The 14611-nt window shown below is 45.8% G+C and overlaps 4 protein-coding genes across 4 annotated transcripts; 1 reads left to right on the top strand and 3 right to left on the bottom strand.

Moving 5' to 3' along the window:
- Window positions 1-39: 39 nt before the first annotated feature.
- Window positions 40-1209, bottom strand: PAAG_00178 (hypothetical protein; the record flags this gene model as incomplete). Its single annotated transcript, XM_015843929.1, has 7 exons — window positions 40-93; window positions 146-303; window positions 382-703; window positions 776-855; window positions 928-988; window positions 1026-1047; window positions 1097-1209. The coding sequence occupies 7 exons, from the start codon at window positions 1207-1209 to the stop codon at window positions 40-42; spliced, it is 810 nt and encodes a 269-aa protein (XP_015700264.1).
- Window positions 1210-3254: 2045 nt separating this feature from the next.
- PAAG_00177 (hypothetical protein) lies at window positions 3255-4919 on the bottom strand (the record flags this gene model as incomplete). Its single annotated transcript, XM_015843928.1, has 1 exon — window positions 3255-4919. The coding sequence occupies one exon, from the start codon at window positions 4917-4919 to the stop codon at window positions 3255-3257; it is 1665 nt and encodes a 554-aa protein (XP_015700263.1).
- Window positions 4920-5494: 575 nt separating this feature from the next.
- Window positions 5495-7266, top strand: PAAG_00176 (glycosyl transferase family protein; the record flags this gene model as incomplete). The annotated part of the gene is made up of 4 exons (XM_015843927.1): window positions 5495-5636; window positions 5738-6145; window positions 6207-6642; window positions 6774-7266. 4 exons carry the CDS (start codon window positions 5495-5497, stop codon window positions 7264-7266), a joined length of 1479 nt encoding a protein of 492 aa, XP_015700262.1.
- A 2772-nt stretch (window positions 7267-10038) lies between these two features.
- On the bottom strand, window positions 10039-11530 carry PAAG_00175 (SUN domain protein (Uth1); the record flags this gene model as incomplete). Its single annotated transcript, XM_002797590.2, has 3 exons — window positions 10039-10083; window positions 10185-10564; window positions 10642-11530. 3 exons carry the CDS (start codon window positions 11528-11530, stop codon window positions 10039-10041), a joined length of 1314 nt encoding a protein of 437 aa, XP_002797636.1.
- Between the last annotated feature and the right edge of the window lie 3081 nt (window positions 11531-14611).

The raw sequence follows: 14611 nt of genomic DNA, 5'->3' as shown, positions 1-14611 counted from the left end.
ATTTCTCCCAGAGGTCTGGGCGGTTGGGGAGCTGCCTTTTTAGCATGTTGATGCTTGCTGTTCGGGAGTATTCGGCCCATTTGGAGTCTTGGTCTGCGATGGTGGCGTGGACGCTTTCTCGGATGTCCATCATCCAGGCGCGTACTTTCCAGAGGGCAAGGGGGAAGTATTTAAACAGGATTTGAGCCGGTTTCCATATGGCAGTGTCCAGTCTGGGTACGACCCAATTGGGTGTTCTTTGAAACACTGTTAGCTGAGCAGCGTCGGGCGCTATTTCAGGGATTATTTGTGCAGCCGTTGCGCCTGTGAAAAGCAAGCTTTAGTTTTATAGAAATAAGGAACAGAAATCGCGATGACGCCGGAATATTGGAAGAGCCATACCATTTCCGATAACAGCAATCCGCTTTCCCTTCAGATCGTAGGTCCAATCCCACCGAGCCGTGTGAATCATCTTCCCGTGGAAATCTTCGATTCCGGGAATTGATGGATATGACGGCGAATTGAGTTGGCCAACGGCAGAAACAAGGAAGTCAGATATGATTGTATAGTGATCTATAAATTCCGCATCCTTCGAACCTAATCCTACTTTAATAGCTGTTTTCCATTTTCGAGTTTTATCGTCCCATCTAGCTTCCTCAACAGCAGAGTTGAAGCGAATGAAACGGAACAGCTTGTATTTCTCGGCTACGCCATGGAGGTACCGCTATTGCCATTACATCAGTCACAGCTGATTAAATGAGAACTCAGAAGTCGGGGAAGGGGTATAGCCTCGTACCAGAATTTCTTCCTGATTCGGGTATAGTCTTGACCAATTTGGGTTCTGCTCAAAGGAATAGCTGTAGAGATGAGAATTAACTGCAAACTATCAGCAAAAATACCCCATCCCGTTCATACAAAAGAGAGCAACTTCTCCCAAAGCAGACGTACTATCACAACAACAGCCGGGATATTTGTTATCCCTCCACGTTCCGCCAAGTCCACCGCTCTTCTCAATGATTACGAAGTTGTGAATGTTGTTATTCAACAAGTTGATCGCGGTACACATTCCTGCAGAAACCGAAGGTTAGCAGTGACATCAGGGTACCTGCAGGTCTACATATTGGTGCCATCCAACTTGCCAGAAATGCCAGCGCCAATGATCACAACAGCAGCTTCGGCAAAATTCTTGTTTCCCACCTCGATCAGGGGATAATCTCCGTTTGTCGCCATGCTATGCCTCAACTCAATATGCAGAATGAAAAGAGTGTAGAAAACAGGAGAGTGAATGTGATTTTCCCGGGTTGCTGGGGAGGTTTTAGAAGGCCAAATAATATTTCAATGCAGAATCATTAAAGAGAGATACTGGGAAAAGAGGCACCACGGATAGCTCTTATGAAGAGGGAAAGAAAGCAACTAGAATCTCAGTACAATTTAAGGCTTGCTTCCATATCTCTGCTGCACGGGGAATGGTTAGTTAACGCAAGGAAGTGACCCGGTCGGTGCCACCGTTCGACAAACAGGGCGGGGATTTCCCCACGATCCGAGGAACCAAGGCAAGTTGTGCATCGTATAATAGATAACTCCCATGAATTAAGAGCTTTTAGCACTGAATATATAGCTCAATGGAAGGTGGTTAAGATCCCCAGGATGTGCTTTTAGTAATGTACTAGAAATCTTTCTTAAGTTCTTCCATGGCTCATTTAGCCATGATTCATGGCCCCTCGATCAGCTCGGGCAAAGTGCAATTCAAATAACATTCACAGCGCATCTTTTGACGACCGTGGATCCCATATGATTGGACTCCAGGCATCCTCACACGTTGCAGCATCTCTCCCCAAGAGATACCAGGACAGGCTAATGCCAGATGGTTTAGAGTTCGGGTATAACTAACTGCCCCGGGCGGACCTGAATGGACCGAGGCATAATTGGCTGGAAACTATGCACACCCCAAGGGTATATCATTGATCATAACCGCAAATCAACCTAGGTGTTGAGAAGCACAAAGTTGAACTGGAATGATAACTCTGTTGTATATAACTCACATGCTGCCATCCCAGAAACAGAAAAGGGGTAATAATTAACTCGGCTGAGAATGATGTCTCCCGGCCCAGCAAGGATATTTATCCGAATGAGCTTCCCCCATTTACCTCTGCAGTCAGTAATAATTGGAGCAGAGACATCAAGTCAGCAAGAATTGTTGAGCTCAAGGTGCTGCCTCTGCCGTATCCTGAGTAACTAGCGTTACGTGTAATTGGAAGTAGTGATTTGAGACGTAACTGGGAACCGAGCCTTTCGAGCAAACACATAATGACAGAATGGCAAGCTTAGTTGATTGCAAAGGTTGCTAACTACGAGAAACGACTATATAAACTATATATGGTGGAAAATAGGTCACATGACGGATGTGTCCCGACACATAAACATTTACTGTTAAGCTGGCTGAAAGGAGATAAACTGGTTACTTGAAAAGGTTAAGAAAAACCAAACTAATTGCTACATACAGTACATTCTTACATACTCTACCAGAGATAGCCTCAATTCAATTTGTCGGTTCAAAAGGGGTTGGGGGGGGGGGTGTCGATACAACTTCCTGCATTAGACTAGGAATTGAAAAAGTAAACAGTTATACATAGCAGTTTGTGATTTGGCAGCTGTGTAAGTGGAAGTGGCTGGGTTGCGGGTGATGTGATTAATTGGGGGAACTAGGCTATGATGATATCATGAGGGGCATATACAGGGTTGGGGGAACATGCGGTTGGGAAGGGTATTGGCAATCATGGGGTTAGCCTTGGGGATAAAAATAGTGGATAGGGAAAGATAGGTAACTAAATCGATTAAGGACAAAGGAAATGAAAAGGGGAAACAAACAAAAGTAGAGAAAACAGTGGGGTTTTAATAGAAATGGTGGATAGGTGCCCAAACAACGCTATGCTAGTGCTAAAGCTATATGGAGAAGAATGGGGAGAAGAAAAATGAATATTTTTCTTCTTTACTCTTTTTTCTTTTACTTTTTCTTTCTCTTTTTCTTTTTCTTCTCTCTCTCTCTCTCTTTTCTTTTCTTTTCTTTTCTTTTTTCTTTTTTTTCTTTCTTTCTTTTTTTTCTTGCCATTTTGGCTTATGGGAATAAGAAGTTGAGAATTGTGGGGAAGGGAGCAAAACAAGAATATTCTGACATAATGGCATTCAAATGGGGGAGGGAGGAAAGTTCAATCAGTCAGCTAGTGATTCATGGATCCGGCCATTTCAAGGGTTCGAGTGAAATATAAATTAATCAATCAATTGAGCAAGTGAACGGGAGGATTTCTTCGCATCTCGACTATTTGGGTTTTCGCCAGTAGTATTGCTATTGAATGAAATCGAGTCAATAAAACCAATGCACCTAGACGAACGAAATGGGCACATGCTGGTGAAAGGGATGAGTCATGTGGAAGAAATCGAACCTTGTGTTGCTTCCTACAACTCCGCAGACCGGGCTTCATCAAGTCATTAACAACAGCCTCCTTTCGCTTCTCATCCTCATCCAAATCGGGGATATAGTAATATTCGCTTTCAAGAGGTTTGCCGGCGGCATCTTTGCCTTCCCGGCTCACTTTGCCAATGCATGCGGTCGACTCTATAATGGATTTGATCTCCGGGGTTGAAAAGGCGCCGTCGGAGGTGGTTGTCTTCTTCCACAGCTCGGGTGGAAGGTGACTGAGAATCGTTGACAGCGGGCTGGATGATAATCGAGAAAAGGCAAGCTGATTCACGATGTGGTTCTGTACCTTCTCCTTGAGAGAGTCACCATCGTCTGCCTCAGCAGGTTTAGCGACGTCATGGGGGATGAGTGGGACGGGTGGTTTCCGCGTGCGGACACGAGGAGACCTGACTGGTGACTCTCTCGCAGAGAATGAAGCCAGACGGGGAAGTATATTATCGCCAAAGGGCCCGAAAGAGTGGATGATGGGATCGTTTTCCTCGTCATGTTCAGATAGATCCTCCACTTTCCCCTCGGAGGAACCAGACACGGAAGTCTTTCGGTTCTCGATGTTGAAAGGATTTGGAATTACCTGTGTAGCATGAGAGGCCGAGCTTGAGAGCTTTTGACCATGACTAGGAGACGGTTCATCCTCATATACAACCACGGCACTTTGAACTGAGAGGCTGGGGGTCATCAATGGAGCTTCAGAAGGCAGGAGGGCTTGTACAGCAGGAGATGGAGATATTGGCGAAGCCAGCCGTCCCCGGCTTCGTAGAGGACTGCTCGGGAGCGGATGTGAGGCGGTACGAAGCTTTCTCACAGGAGAGGCCTCTTCCCAGGTTTGATCTGAGTTAATGGTCGAGGAGGAATCTTTCTGTTCCTGTCTCGGCCACTGGACCAACACTCGAGCATCCTGCACATCGATCATGACATCCGCATCTTTGATATCAGAGGTAAATGTTTTGCCCTTGTTCAATTCATACGTTTTCCCCTGACAATGTAACTTGATTCCATTCCATCCGGTACAAAGAATCTCGATTCTATCTCGATCAAAGGGGTTGGTTGAGGGTTTATATGCGGCTTGTACATGTACCCGTGAGATCAATCGACTGGCTGATAACTGAAAATGACAAGAACCGCTGGATCTACCCATTAAAATACACTCCCCTGACTGGGGCAATGTTATCGAAGGAACAGTAGATAATGGAGCTCTTTCGGAAGCCATGGAGTGCGTTCTTGTAAGACCATGGCGGCGTGGATTGGTGCGAACAGGGGAAGAAGTCATTATTGCAGTAGACGAAGTGGGAACAGGGGTTGGATACGTTGATGCATCGTCTCCGGATTCTCGTGCCAGCCGTTTGAATGGCCGAGGAAGACTTGGGGAAGACGAGGGCTCGAAGGCTGGGAGGAGAGAAGCAGGCCTCTTCACACCGGCCACAGGAGGCAGTTGAGTGCCTGCTCTTGGAGGAGAGGACTCCATCCCAGGCAATAAGGTAAAAACACGTATTAATCGAGAAGTCTATCACTTCCAGAATCCTATACTCTGAACGAATCGCGTCAAAGTCGACCAATGGCTTGTGGAAAGGGCTATATAACGAAGCTCACGCTTACAGCATTTAGAGGCGTAACAAAGATGTGAACTAAAAAGGGAAAAAAGGAAAATGAAGGCAATAAAAAAAAGAAAACAAGAAACACAAACAAAGGTAAAAAACGAAAAACAAAAATCCGGCGCAAGAGAGGACCTCTCGACGGGGGAGAGAAAGGAGGAGAATTGAGGAAATGAAGTTGTGTGGGAAAAGATTAAGGAGACGGGGTGAGCAGACGCCAGAAGTCAAGAAACACACGCTTGGTTGGTCTCAACGCGTTCAAACAGCTCCACCACGGCGCCTCGCGATGCGCGGCTAGGAAACCAAGTAGATAGGGTTCAGGGGTGCAGCAGACAGCAGGATATGCTCAGGGAACCAAAGCTGCGGGGAACCGGAAAAGCCCAAATACCAACGAGGCTTTCCTCTCCTCCAATGTTCCAAGCCAAAGCAATATAAATCGTCTGTCATAATGGTTCATGGAGCAGTGAGTCCGCGGGTCTCCACCCAACAAGCTGCTGAGTCATCATCGCGACTCGCCAAGTCACGGGATCGACTTGGTATCGACCGATCTGACGCTATTCCAGAAAGGGAAAGGATCTGTTTTACACCACGTGATCAAGATGAGTTGCAAACCTTTTTTCGATCTAATTAGTCAACTAAACGTTCCCACAGAAGAAAAGTAAAAGAACCCAACGGCCCGCCCCTAAAACAGGGGTAAAACGGGAGAGATATTTACAAGCAGAAAAGGAGGATGTGTTGCATTGTGGGGCAGATGTTCTGTTAATACGGTCTATGCTTAAGCTTACATTATTAACGAGTTTCCTTCGTGAATATGTTGCTGTTGGCTGCCTCTCCACCCTGTCCGTAGGAGATTTCGACAATTCTTCCCCCGCTTCACCGTGGTTGCTTACAACTCCCATTGAATGCCATCTCTTCAGAGAACACGGTCGCTGTGAGAGAAGAAACGACACGACTACTACTCCTTGTCTTGTTTTCATCCAGAGTCCACTCATACTGCTTTCCGCCTCCGCTAGAACTGCGCACAGTACGCATATTGAAATCATAATGGGAAATCCAGTACTCGTAACCAGCCCCGCGCCCAGACCTGCGCATAAAAAGGGTGAGTCCTGTTTTGTAATATTTTCCTCTCGGAACCTTCTATTAATGAATATATCGCACAGTCTGGACCACCCTTATCACCAACACGGCCTACCTCTCTGGGCTCCTGACTCTAGACTATTCCCTCAAAAAAGTCGGGTCCAAATATCCCCTCGTAGCACTCTACACGGATTCATTCCCACCAGACGGGCACCTCGCCCTACAAGCCAGGGGTATTCCAAGCAGACATGTTCCTTACCTCCTCCCGGCTATCCACAAGGATTACAGCAATGACATCCGCTTCTACGACTGCTGGAGCAAGTTAACTCCCTTCTCCCTCGTGGAGTATGACCGTGTCGTCCAGCTGGACAGTGACATGCTGGTCCTGCGAAACATGGACGAATTAATGGATCTGGAACTCGACGATCCGGAATTGAAAGGTGATGGCTCGCGCGTCTTCGCTGCGACCCACGCGTGCGTCTGTAACCCATTGAAAAAGCCACATTATCCCAAGGATTGGTATGTCCTCGCCCCCTCTATCCTTCTTTCTTCATTATTTATTTATTCATTTTTTAAGAAAGAAAAAAAAAAAGAAAAGAAAAACCTGAAATTCGTATATAACCGCTTCCTAACGACGCAACCCGATACAGGATCCCCTCAAACTGCGCCTTAACAACCCAACACGCAGACCCCACCAGCGCACAGACGCAAGGCGCCCCATCAACCACAGGCCTAGGCGCTCTAAACGGTGGCCTCCAGGTCGTCAACCCATGCAGCTCCATCTACGATAAAATTCTAACCATCCTACAAACCCCCTCAGCGACATCCACCTACGAATTCGCAGACCAGTCGTTGCTTTCAGATCTGTTTCCCGGCCGTTGGGTGCCGCTACCTTATATCTATAATGCGCTTAGGACGCTGCGGTGGGAAGGTGTTCATAGCGAGATCTGGAAGGATGGAAATGTTAAAAATGTGCATTATATTTTGAATCCGAAGCCGTGGGATGGGAAATGGGATGGAGAGAGGGTCTGGGACGGGGAGCGAGATGACAAAAATGCTGTGACGGATGGGTGGTGGTGGAGGGCTAATAGGGAAAGGTTGGAGGAGGAGAAGAAGGCGGGGATTGTGGCGGATGGGTTTTAGGGTGTGGTGGTAGTTTTGTTTGGATTACCCCGTTTTCTCGCTTATATGGATGGCTATATACTCTTTTGTGCCATTTTGTCCGATTGAGCTGCAGGACACCTACTAGGATTACTCTCTGTTGACACCTTCGATACTCTCGTGTTTTGGGTTCGATATTGGAACGAATATCTAAAACGATCAGCTAGGCCTGAGTATCTACTATCAGTTATGCATTGAATTGGCCTATGTACCTCCCATTTCCCTCCTACCTCCCTTCCCCTTCCAAGTAAGCTTCAGAGAAAAAGACATACAGCATCCATGCATTCTTGAAAGTGCAAGTGATGATAGAATCTTCCAAGCAAACTGCAGCGAATGTCGATGAGATAAAAAAAAAAAAAAAAAAAAAAAAAACCCGCCAAACCACGTATCTGATTCCAATAAATTGTGGATACAGACAATTCAGTTTCTTCCCTTCTTTATACAAGACAGCACTGCGTGGTTTTGTCGGAAGCCGATCAATGGGTCAGAGCATGGCCCAATTAAAGAGCCCCTTTTTGTCCATAGAGAAAACGAAAACTCGTTGAGTCCTGCGCTGCAAAGGCTAACTCTAGAATATCCATGGCAGGAATATGTTGTTTGATAGCTTTGTTCCACAGTTCTAGCTGGTGCAAGAGAAAAGCTATCCGTAACGGGAGACCATAGTGGAGCGGCGGAATGTAACCCCCCGCCGTGTAGAGGTGTAGAGTACGTTATGTTGTGACAAGGAGCAACGCTTTTGGGAATAGAATGGGGAAACGAGCCGGGATGTCTAGATCACCTCTGTGATGGGATGGGGTATCCGAATTATCAAGACGATCCGGTCCAGCAAATAGATAGATGCTTCTCGAGGCCGGTATGAGGTTACAACTTGCGACGAACTGACTTCTCTCTCTTTTCTCCTTCTTCCTGCCTGCCACTGAAGAAGAAATGAAATGCATATGGCAAAGAGAGAGTTCTGTAGTCTAATTCAGGAGGTGAATTCAAGGATACGGTAATGGCATATGTGTGTAGATGTTCTTAGGCATGTATGGTGTGTAGTTAACAATATATATATATATATATATATATATATTTACGTGATAAAAGAAGTCAACAAACCCAGCCAACTTCCCACCGAATAAGAAAAATTTTCGCTTCTCAGCTTTCACGACAGGGCGAGTGACGAGATTGAAGAGGAACGAGATGCCCTTCTCAAGTTCCCTATTCTATGATAGAAGAGGACCTTCGAATTATTTTTCAAATCTTGCATATTTATGCGAAAAGGACGAGAAGAAGAGCTTCCTCGTCCAACAAAACACCCATTTTGGGAGGTGACATGGGAGGAAAAATGGGCTTCAGAGAATAAGCATACAACGTAAGCTTCAACGTTCCTTTTTCTTTTGTTCTCTTGATAATCCAATTCGCAAGCAAAAGGTGAAACGGATTCTGCAGACAAAAGCGGACTCGGGCCATTCTTAATGACCCTCCGATCCGAGCAATTGATCAAAAAGTTTTTTCTCTTCATGGATAACAATATCATCCGCAACTCATCCACTACAATTCTTCGATTGCTGGCCACTGGAAAGAGTGTTTGTAGCTTTTCTTCACTAGAACGAAGCATGTTCATCCACCATATGGAAGGATGGTTCGTTTATACAGCACCGGGAAACGAGTCGAAGAACATCCTGCTCTCGATTCCTGAATGCAGAAATCATATCCCCTTCCTCGCTATCAAAATTAGAGCTCGTGATAGGAATGGCAGAAGAAAAGGGGGGGAAGAATCATCTTCTCCAAATTTTAACCTGCCCTGCAAAAAAATCTCCGAATCATATCCCTATCATACGTGAGCCTCTAACCCATCTCACTTACTCTTCCTCCTAACCCCCAATATCCTCTCCTTGCCAACAAAAACACTCCATCTCTACAAAAAGAAAACGAAAGAAAAGAAAAGAAAAGCCAATAAATAAAAAGTATAAATCTCCCATTCACTCAAGTACCTAATACCATAAAAGAGGGAAGGGAAACCCCTAATAAATAAAAATTCTAAGTAATACAAGTAAAAAGCGTACGCAGGTACGGTGCACAGTAAAGACATATATAAAATAAATAAAAACAAGAAAAGCATGAGCCGAGGTTGCAGGAGCAAAGGAATGGGAACGGTTAAAGCCGTGAATGGGGTTAGTTTTATTTGGATAATAAAGAAAAAGAATAAGATTTTGCATTCGTCACAGGTATAAAAAAGATTTTCTTCAGTTAAAAGGGATAGTACATAATTAAAGTGGATGGAAGCGGGTTTGTAGAAGGGGGATTGGCAGAGATACATATTCCAGCAGAGACAAGATCAGGATTTTTCTTTCAAGACATCATATCATATCATGAGCGTGCACCGAGAAGAGGGAGATAATATGCAGATATATATGCAGATGGGCGCATAGGCGCGTGGTAATCGGGGAATCTTCATTGTCATGAAGAAGACTTGGTCGTGCATTTATCTGGCTTTGGATTGGTAGCTGTATTGAAAGTCTTGGTGTTGTTGTCTTTTTCTGCTATCTTTTGTTGTTTATAATATCACCCAGTTGCTATGTGCTCAGTTATGGTAAACGATGGATGGATATGGCATTGTGTATTTTCGACCTTGTCCTTGAGATCCCGCTGGAACAGCAGCAGTGTGAAGTGAAGAGGAGAAGAGAAGGGAGAGAAGAGAAAGAAAACTAGAAATGAGTAAAACGACAAATGATGTTGAATAAATAATTAATTAAAATGAGAATTGAGAATTCAATCACTGAAGACAAATGTTGCCATGCCGGACATAACTTGGACCTGCATGAAGAAGATTTGTCAGCATAGGTAAAGAGCATGGTAGTGCGACGTGCCTAAACGCGTAACAAAATGAAATAACAGAAAGGAGTGAGAAAACTTACAGTACATCCATCCTCATTCGAGCCGGTAGCTCCATGATACATCCCATTCTCATACTTACACTTACCTCCCAAGTTATCACCCACAATCTCAACCTTGAAATTCAGTTTCTTATTCGTGGTTGGCTTATTCTGGAAGATAGAGATCCAAACGGCACCGTTCTTCCTGCCAACGCCCAAGTTCACGGGCGCCCAGTTGCCAGTTGGCTTGCTGCCATCACCCCATTGGCAGCCCTCTTGAATCGAGACGCCCTTGGGGTTCACGTAGTATTGGGCGGAGGTGTCCATGCCCTTCCATTTATAGTAACTTCCGGCATCAGGACAGGTGAGTTCCAGTGTGGAGCCAGGATTTGAGGAGAGGGGAATGGTTTCGGATTCGGTGCCTAAGGGAGTATAGCTAGTTAGGTAACAGGCTTTTTTATGCGGGAAAATGGTTTAATACAAAACATAGAAAACTTACCGGGATAATCAGTACGGCAAACAGCAACGACCTTGTCCATGGTGTTCTTGACTTGAACGCCACCAGCGCCCTTAATGCAGAGTTTCTTGGAGAGGGTGGGGTTGGTGAGGTAAAGCTTGCCATCAGAGCACCTCAGGCCACCAACGGATTGGCCAGTAGCACCCTGGGTGGATGGCCATTGCGACTTTTGGTAACCAGGCGGGCAAGCGTACGAGCACATAGCTCCATCCTCGCACTTGTCACCTTTGATACCAGTGCGGATGTCGCTGACAGATTGGCCCTGCACAGTGACGAACTGGAGACCGCTCCAGCCATCCAATCCCAGCCAGTCGAGGGAGATGGGACCGTAGTCGGAAGGGAACTCAGAGCAGGGTATCTCTCCGCTAGGGAAGTCGATGTCGACGCCATTGCCACCTTTGGCGGGTTCGGTTGGGTATTTAGTGTCCACTGGCACGGAGATGCTTGGGATTGAGATAGGAGGTAGTTCAATCTTGGGCTCTTCGTTATAATTAGCGGCTTCCTTGGTAGGAGACGGGGTTGGGGCTGGGGTTGGGTTTGGTTTCTCGTAGAATTGAGCAGCCTTGGGGCTTGTGTTGGTTGGAGATGCTGTAGCACAAGCGTTTTGAGGAATGTTGGGGTCAGACAACTTTAAGGAGCCGTCCTGGATACCGGCACAGGCTTCCTTGGGGTCGATAATCTTGCCATCCAACTCGTAGGCGTACACAGTGGGTCCTGGAACAACAACAACTTCAGTCGTAGCGGGATTAGGGGCACGCTTGACATGGTTGTGATGATGATGATGATGGACATTGTTATGCTTATGGGGCTGGGCACCGGCGAGAGAGCCGGCTGCAGCGACGGTCAAAACGACGGAGGTGGTGAACTTCATGGTTGGGAGCCTTGTTGCTCGCTTGTAGATTCAAAATAAAGAAAATGCCCGTACTGACGTCAAGTCGCACGTAATTGATAGTAAGGACTGGCACGAGGTCTCTCGGAGACCCCTTGGTTGGTTTGTCGAGACGGGGCTAGCCTTGATCAATTGATTGATCCCTTTGCTTGAAAGGGCGAGGAGAGTCTATTTGGGAGATCAGCTGTTAAAAGGAGTGTGTTGATAACAAGGTAAAAGAACAGCATGATGGAGGGGAGGAAGAGAAGTAAAAACCATCCCAATGTTTACGATGGAACTTTGGGATAGGGGACAACCATTTTGAAAATCATGTGGCCGGTTGTCACAGGTGATAGATGATCCCAATCGCGAACATCCAGAGGCAAAAATGTCAACATGGAGATGGTACACCATAACATACATTGCAGATATCAAACGAAAACAGTTGGAGAGCCGAGTTTGCCTCTATACCAGTTGAAGTTGGAGATGAATTCGATGCGCGCACAGCGGTGGTGATTGTGTAGAGGTGTATATCGTCGCTTTGATCATAGACACCAAAGAGCGAAGTACGATACGGGGCAGAGATGGGATAGGGAGGGACGGAAATCAAACAGCAACAGCACGGGTTTCCGAATGAGCGTGAGAGGAAGACAAGAGACTGCCTTCTTCCAAGTCGGAGGGAAAAGGAAGAAAAGGAACGGGGATGGTGAAGTCGGGGCTAGCGGGTGGGAGTGGACAAGGGATAGAAAATAACGCTCAGAAGGGGGGGAAGAGAAGGGGAAGAAAACAAAAAGGGCGGAGGAAGGAGGGAGAAGCTCAGATGTCCCATATTACGTTATCCGAGCACGCAGAGAGGGAGGGTACGGTAATTAAGGCGGTTAGCTTGGTTAGGCGGTAATTCCAGTACGTTGCCCGGGGCGGTTGGGGTGTGGTGCTTGGCAGTGAGTGTCCTCCCTCCTCCTTTTGCCTACACAGGTAGCCTGCCATCCAACTAAATCAATGATATAGACAGATTTTGGTTGACGTATCCATGCCGCCAATTTGGAAAGTTTCAAGGTTGATCCAGCCTGGACCAGGGCGCAGAGCAAGCTGGCCCAGCCAATAATCACATCCAACAACACCCATCTGGGAGCGGGCGTGGGGACTGTGGGCGGGTGTAATTACACCGCGTGTCTATCACTGTGCAACGACCTACAGCTCACAAGGCACTACACTCTACCACTGGTGCGTGGCATTTGAGCTGACTCAGGGGAGGGGCGAGTTGGGATTCTCATTTTTAACTGGCAACCTTGGAGCTGCCACTCTTTGCTGACCACCAGGAACTCGGGGCTCCAGGTGGTCACCGGCCTGTGTGCCTGACTGATGATTTGGTTGTTGGGCGGAAATCCCGAAAGGTAATGGATCGAACCAGTATTTGGGTACTTTGGTACCTGTGGGCTTCCTTGTACTGAAAAATTACAATACCCCCTTGTGACAGCTCCACTGACCATCATTAAAAACATTTACGATACAGCAACAATGAAAAAACCAATTTCTTTTTCCCCGATTTGTGCCTGGCGCTAAACCCTTCTCAGCGCTGTCGAAAAAACCTTGTTTCCATCCTCGGCTGCGCCAAGACAAGCCACAATTCGATGGTTTGGAGAAACTTGAGATCCTCTACGTTAGTTTAACCTAAATACACTCCACCTGCCAATGGCAGCCCTTTGACTGATGGGATGCTGGCAGAGCCAAATGCCGGAAGAAAAGACTCAGGAGCCGCCCAGGGTTCAGACGAGGACATCTCTGAATGGATAATGTTGCAACCTCCCAATCCTCCACGGGTATTTCATGAAATTAAATACAGTACGGAGCATTACCTGGCACGTTGTGTGGTAGCTAACTGTGGAAGGGTTTTCGAGATTCCTAAGCACTTCCAAGGTTTGGCGCTGAAATCTTGCTTTGTTCTTGAACATTTTTATTCTGCTTCATAAATTAAGGGTTGTAAATATTGTATTGTATTGTATTTTATATTATTTTTTATTTTTATATTATTTTTTATTGTCTTCTGCATTTTTTTGTTACAGATGCTTGCTGGATATCTTTGTTTGTTTCTGAATGCATTGACAATGTAAAAATCCCTCTTCCCCCACCTCTCCCCCATCTGTTGACATTGTGCGTAAATTCAAATTCAATGATTGGAAACCGTTGGCATTGAGCTGCTGCTGCCACGTAGACAGATGGAACTGCTGGAGCAAACAACCATTGTATTCAGCGCTCTGCAAGGAGAGTACTTGACTGCCAATCAATTATCAGTCAATCAGTCAGCCAGCTTAATTCCCTTCTTTTCATTTATCCATTTGCATACTCCATAGTGGAGAGACTTTTGGGGACTCCAAGATCTATAGGCTGTGCAGGACAGTTTGACACAGGACTCCATAACCTTTTCACTCTGCTCATTTTGCCCCCCTTATGTTGCTTTGATGCAGGTCCCAAGATGACATATTGGTCTTTCATCCTACTCCGGAGTCACTGGCATGATGGGGCCAATTTCATTGGAACAGTTTAGAAGGTATGGATGTTGGTGTATCCTTGGCAGCTATCAGCATGAGGAATAATAGTGTCTGCCATACTGAGGAAAAAACTGCATCCTGCAGAGGCTCAGTTTTGAGAAGAACAAAGAGATATAATTTCAATTTTCTCTTCAAGATCATTAGGACCAAAAATTCCAAAGCAAGATCTGAAAACAGTTGAACATAGTTTAAAAGAAAGGCCCACTTTTTTTTTTAAAACCATGACTCTATTAACCCATCTAGAATAAGCATAATCTACGGAATACACTGTCTGCGCATACACCACAATACATCTTTATTCAATCTCACCACCCTCAACATAAGGGTTAGGGATAGGTTAAAATCAGGATTAGGGTTAGAATTAGAATTAGTTAAGGATTCTTAATAGTCTGAGAAAGAAGATAAAATCACTACTTCCAAGAGCATATAAAGATGTGTGAGAGATAATGTGTGAGGTAAGACCGGTGTATGTAATTGTAATGAGCGCTAACACACACTGAAGGTTTTTCCAGCTGAGATGAGTGTTATGATTATC

This window comes from Paracoccidioides lutzii, assembly GCF_000150705.2.
Source record: "Paracoccidioides lutzii Pb01 unplaced genomic scaffold supercont2.1, whole genome shotgun sequence".
Taxonomy (NCBI): domain Eukaryota; kingdom Fungi; phylum Ascomycota; class Eurotiomycetes; order Onygenales; family Ajellomycetaceae; genus Paracoccidioides; species Paracoccidioides lutzii.
Note: the sequence above shows the minus strand (reverse complement) of the source record. Positions and strands in the feature narration are given on the sequence as shown.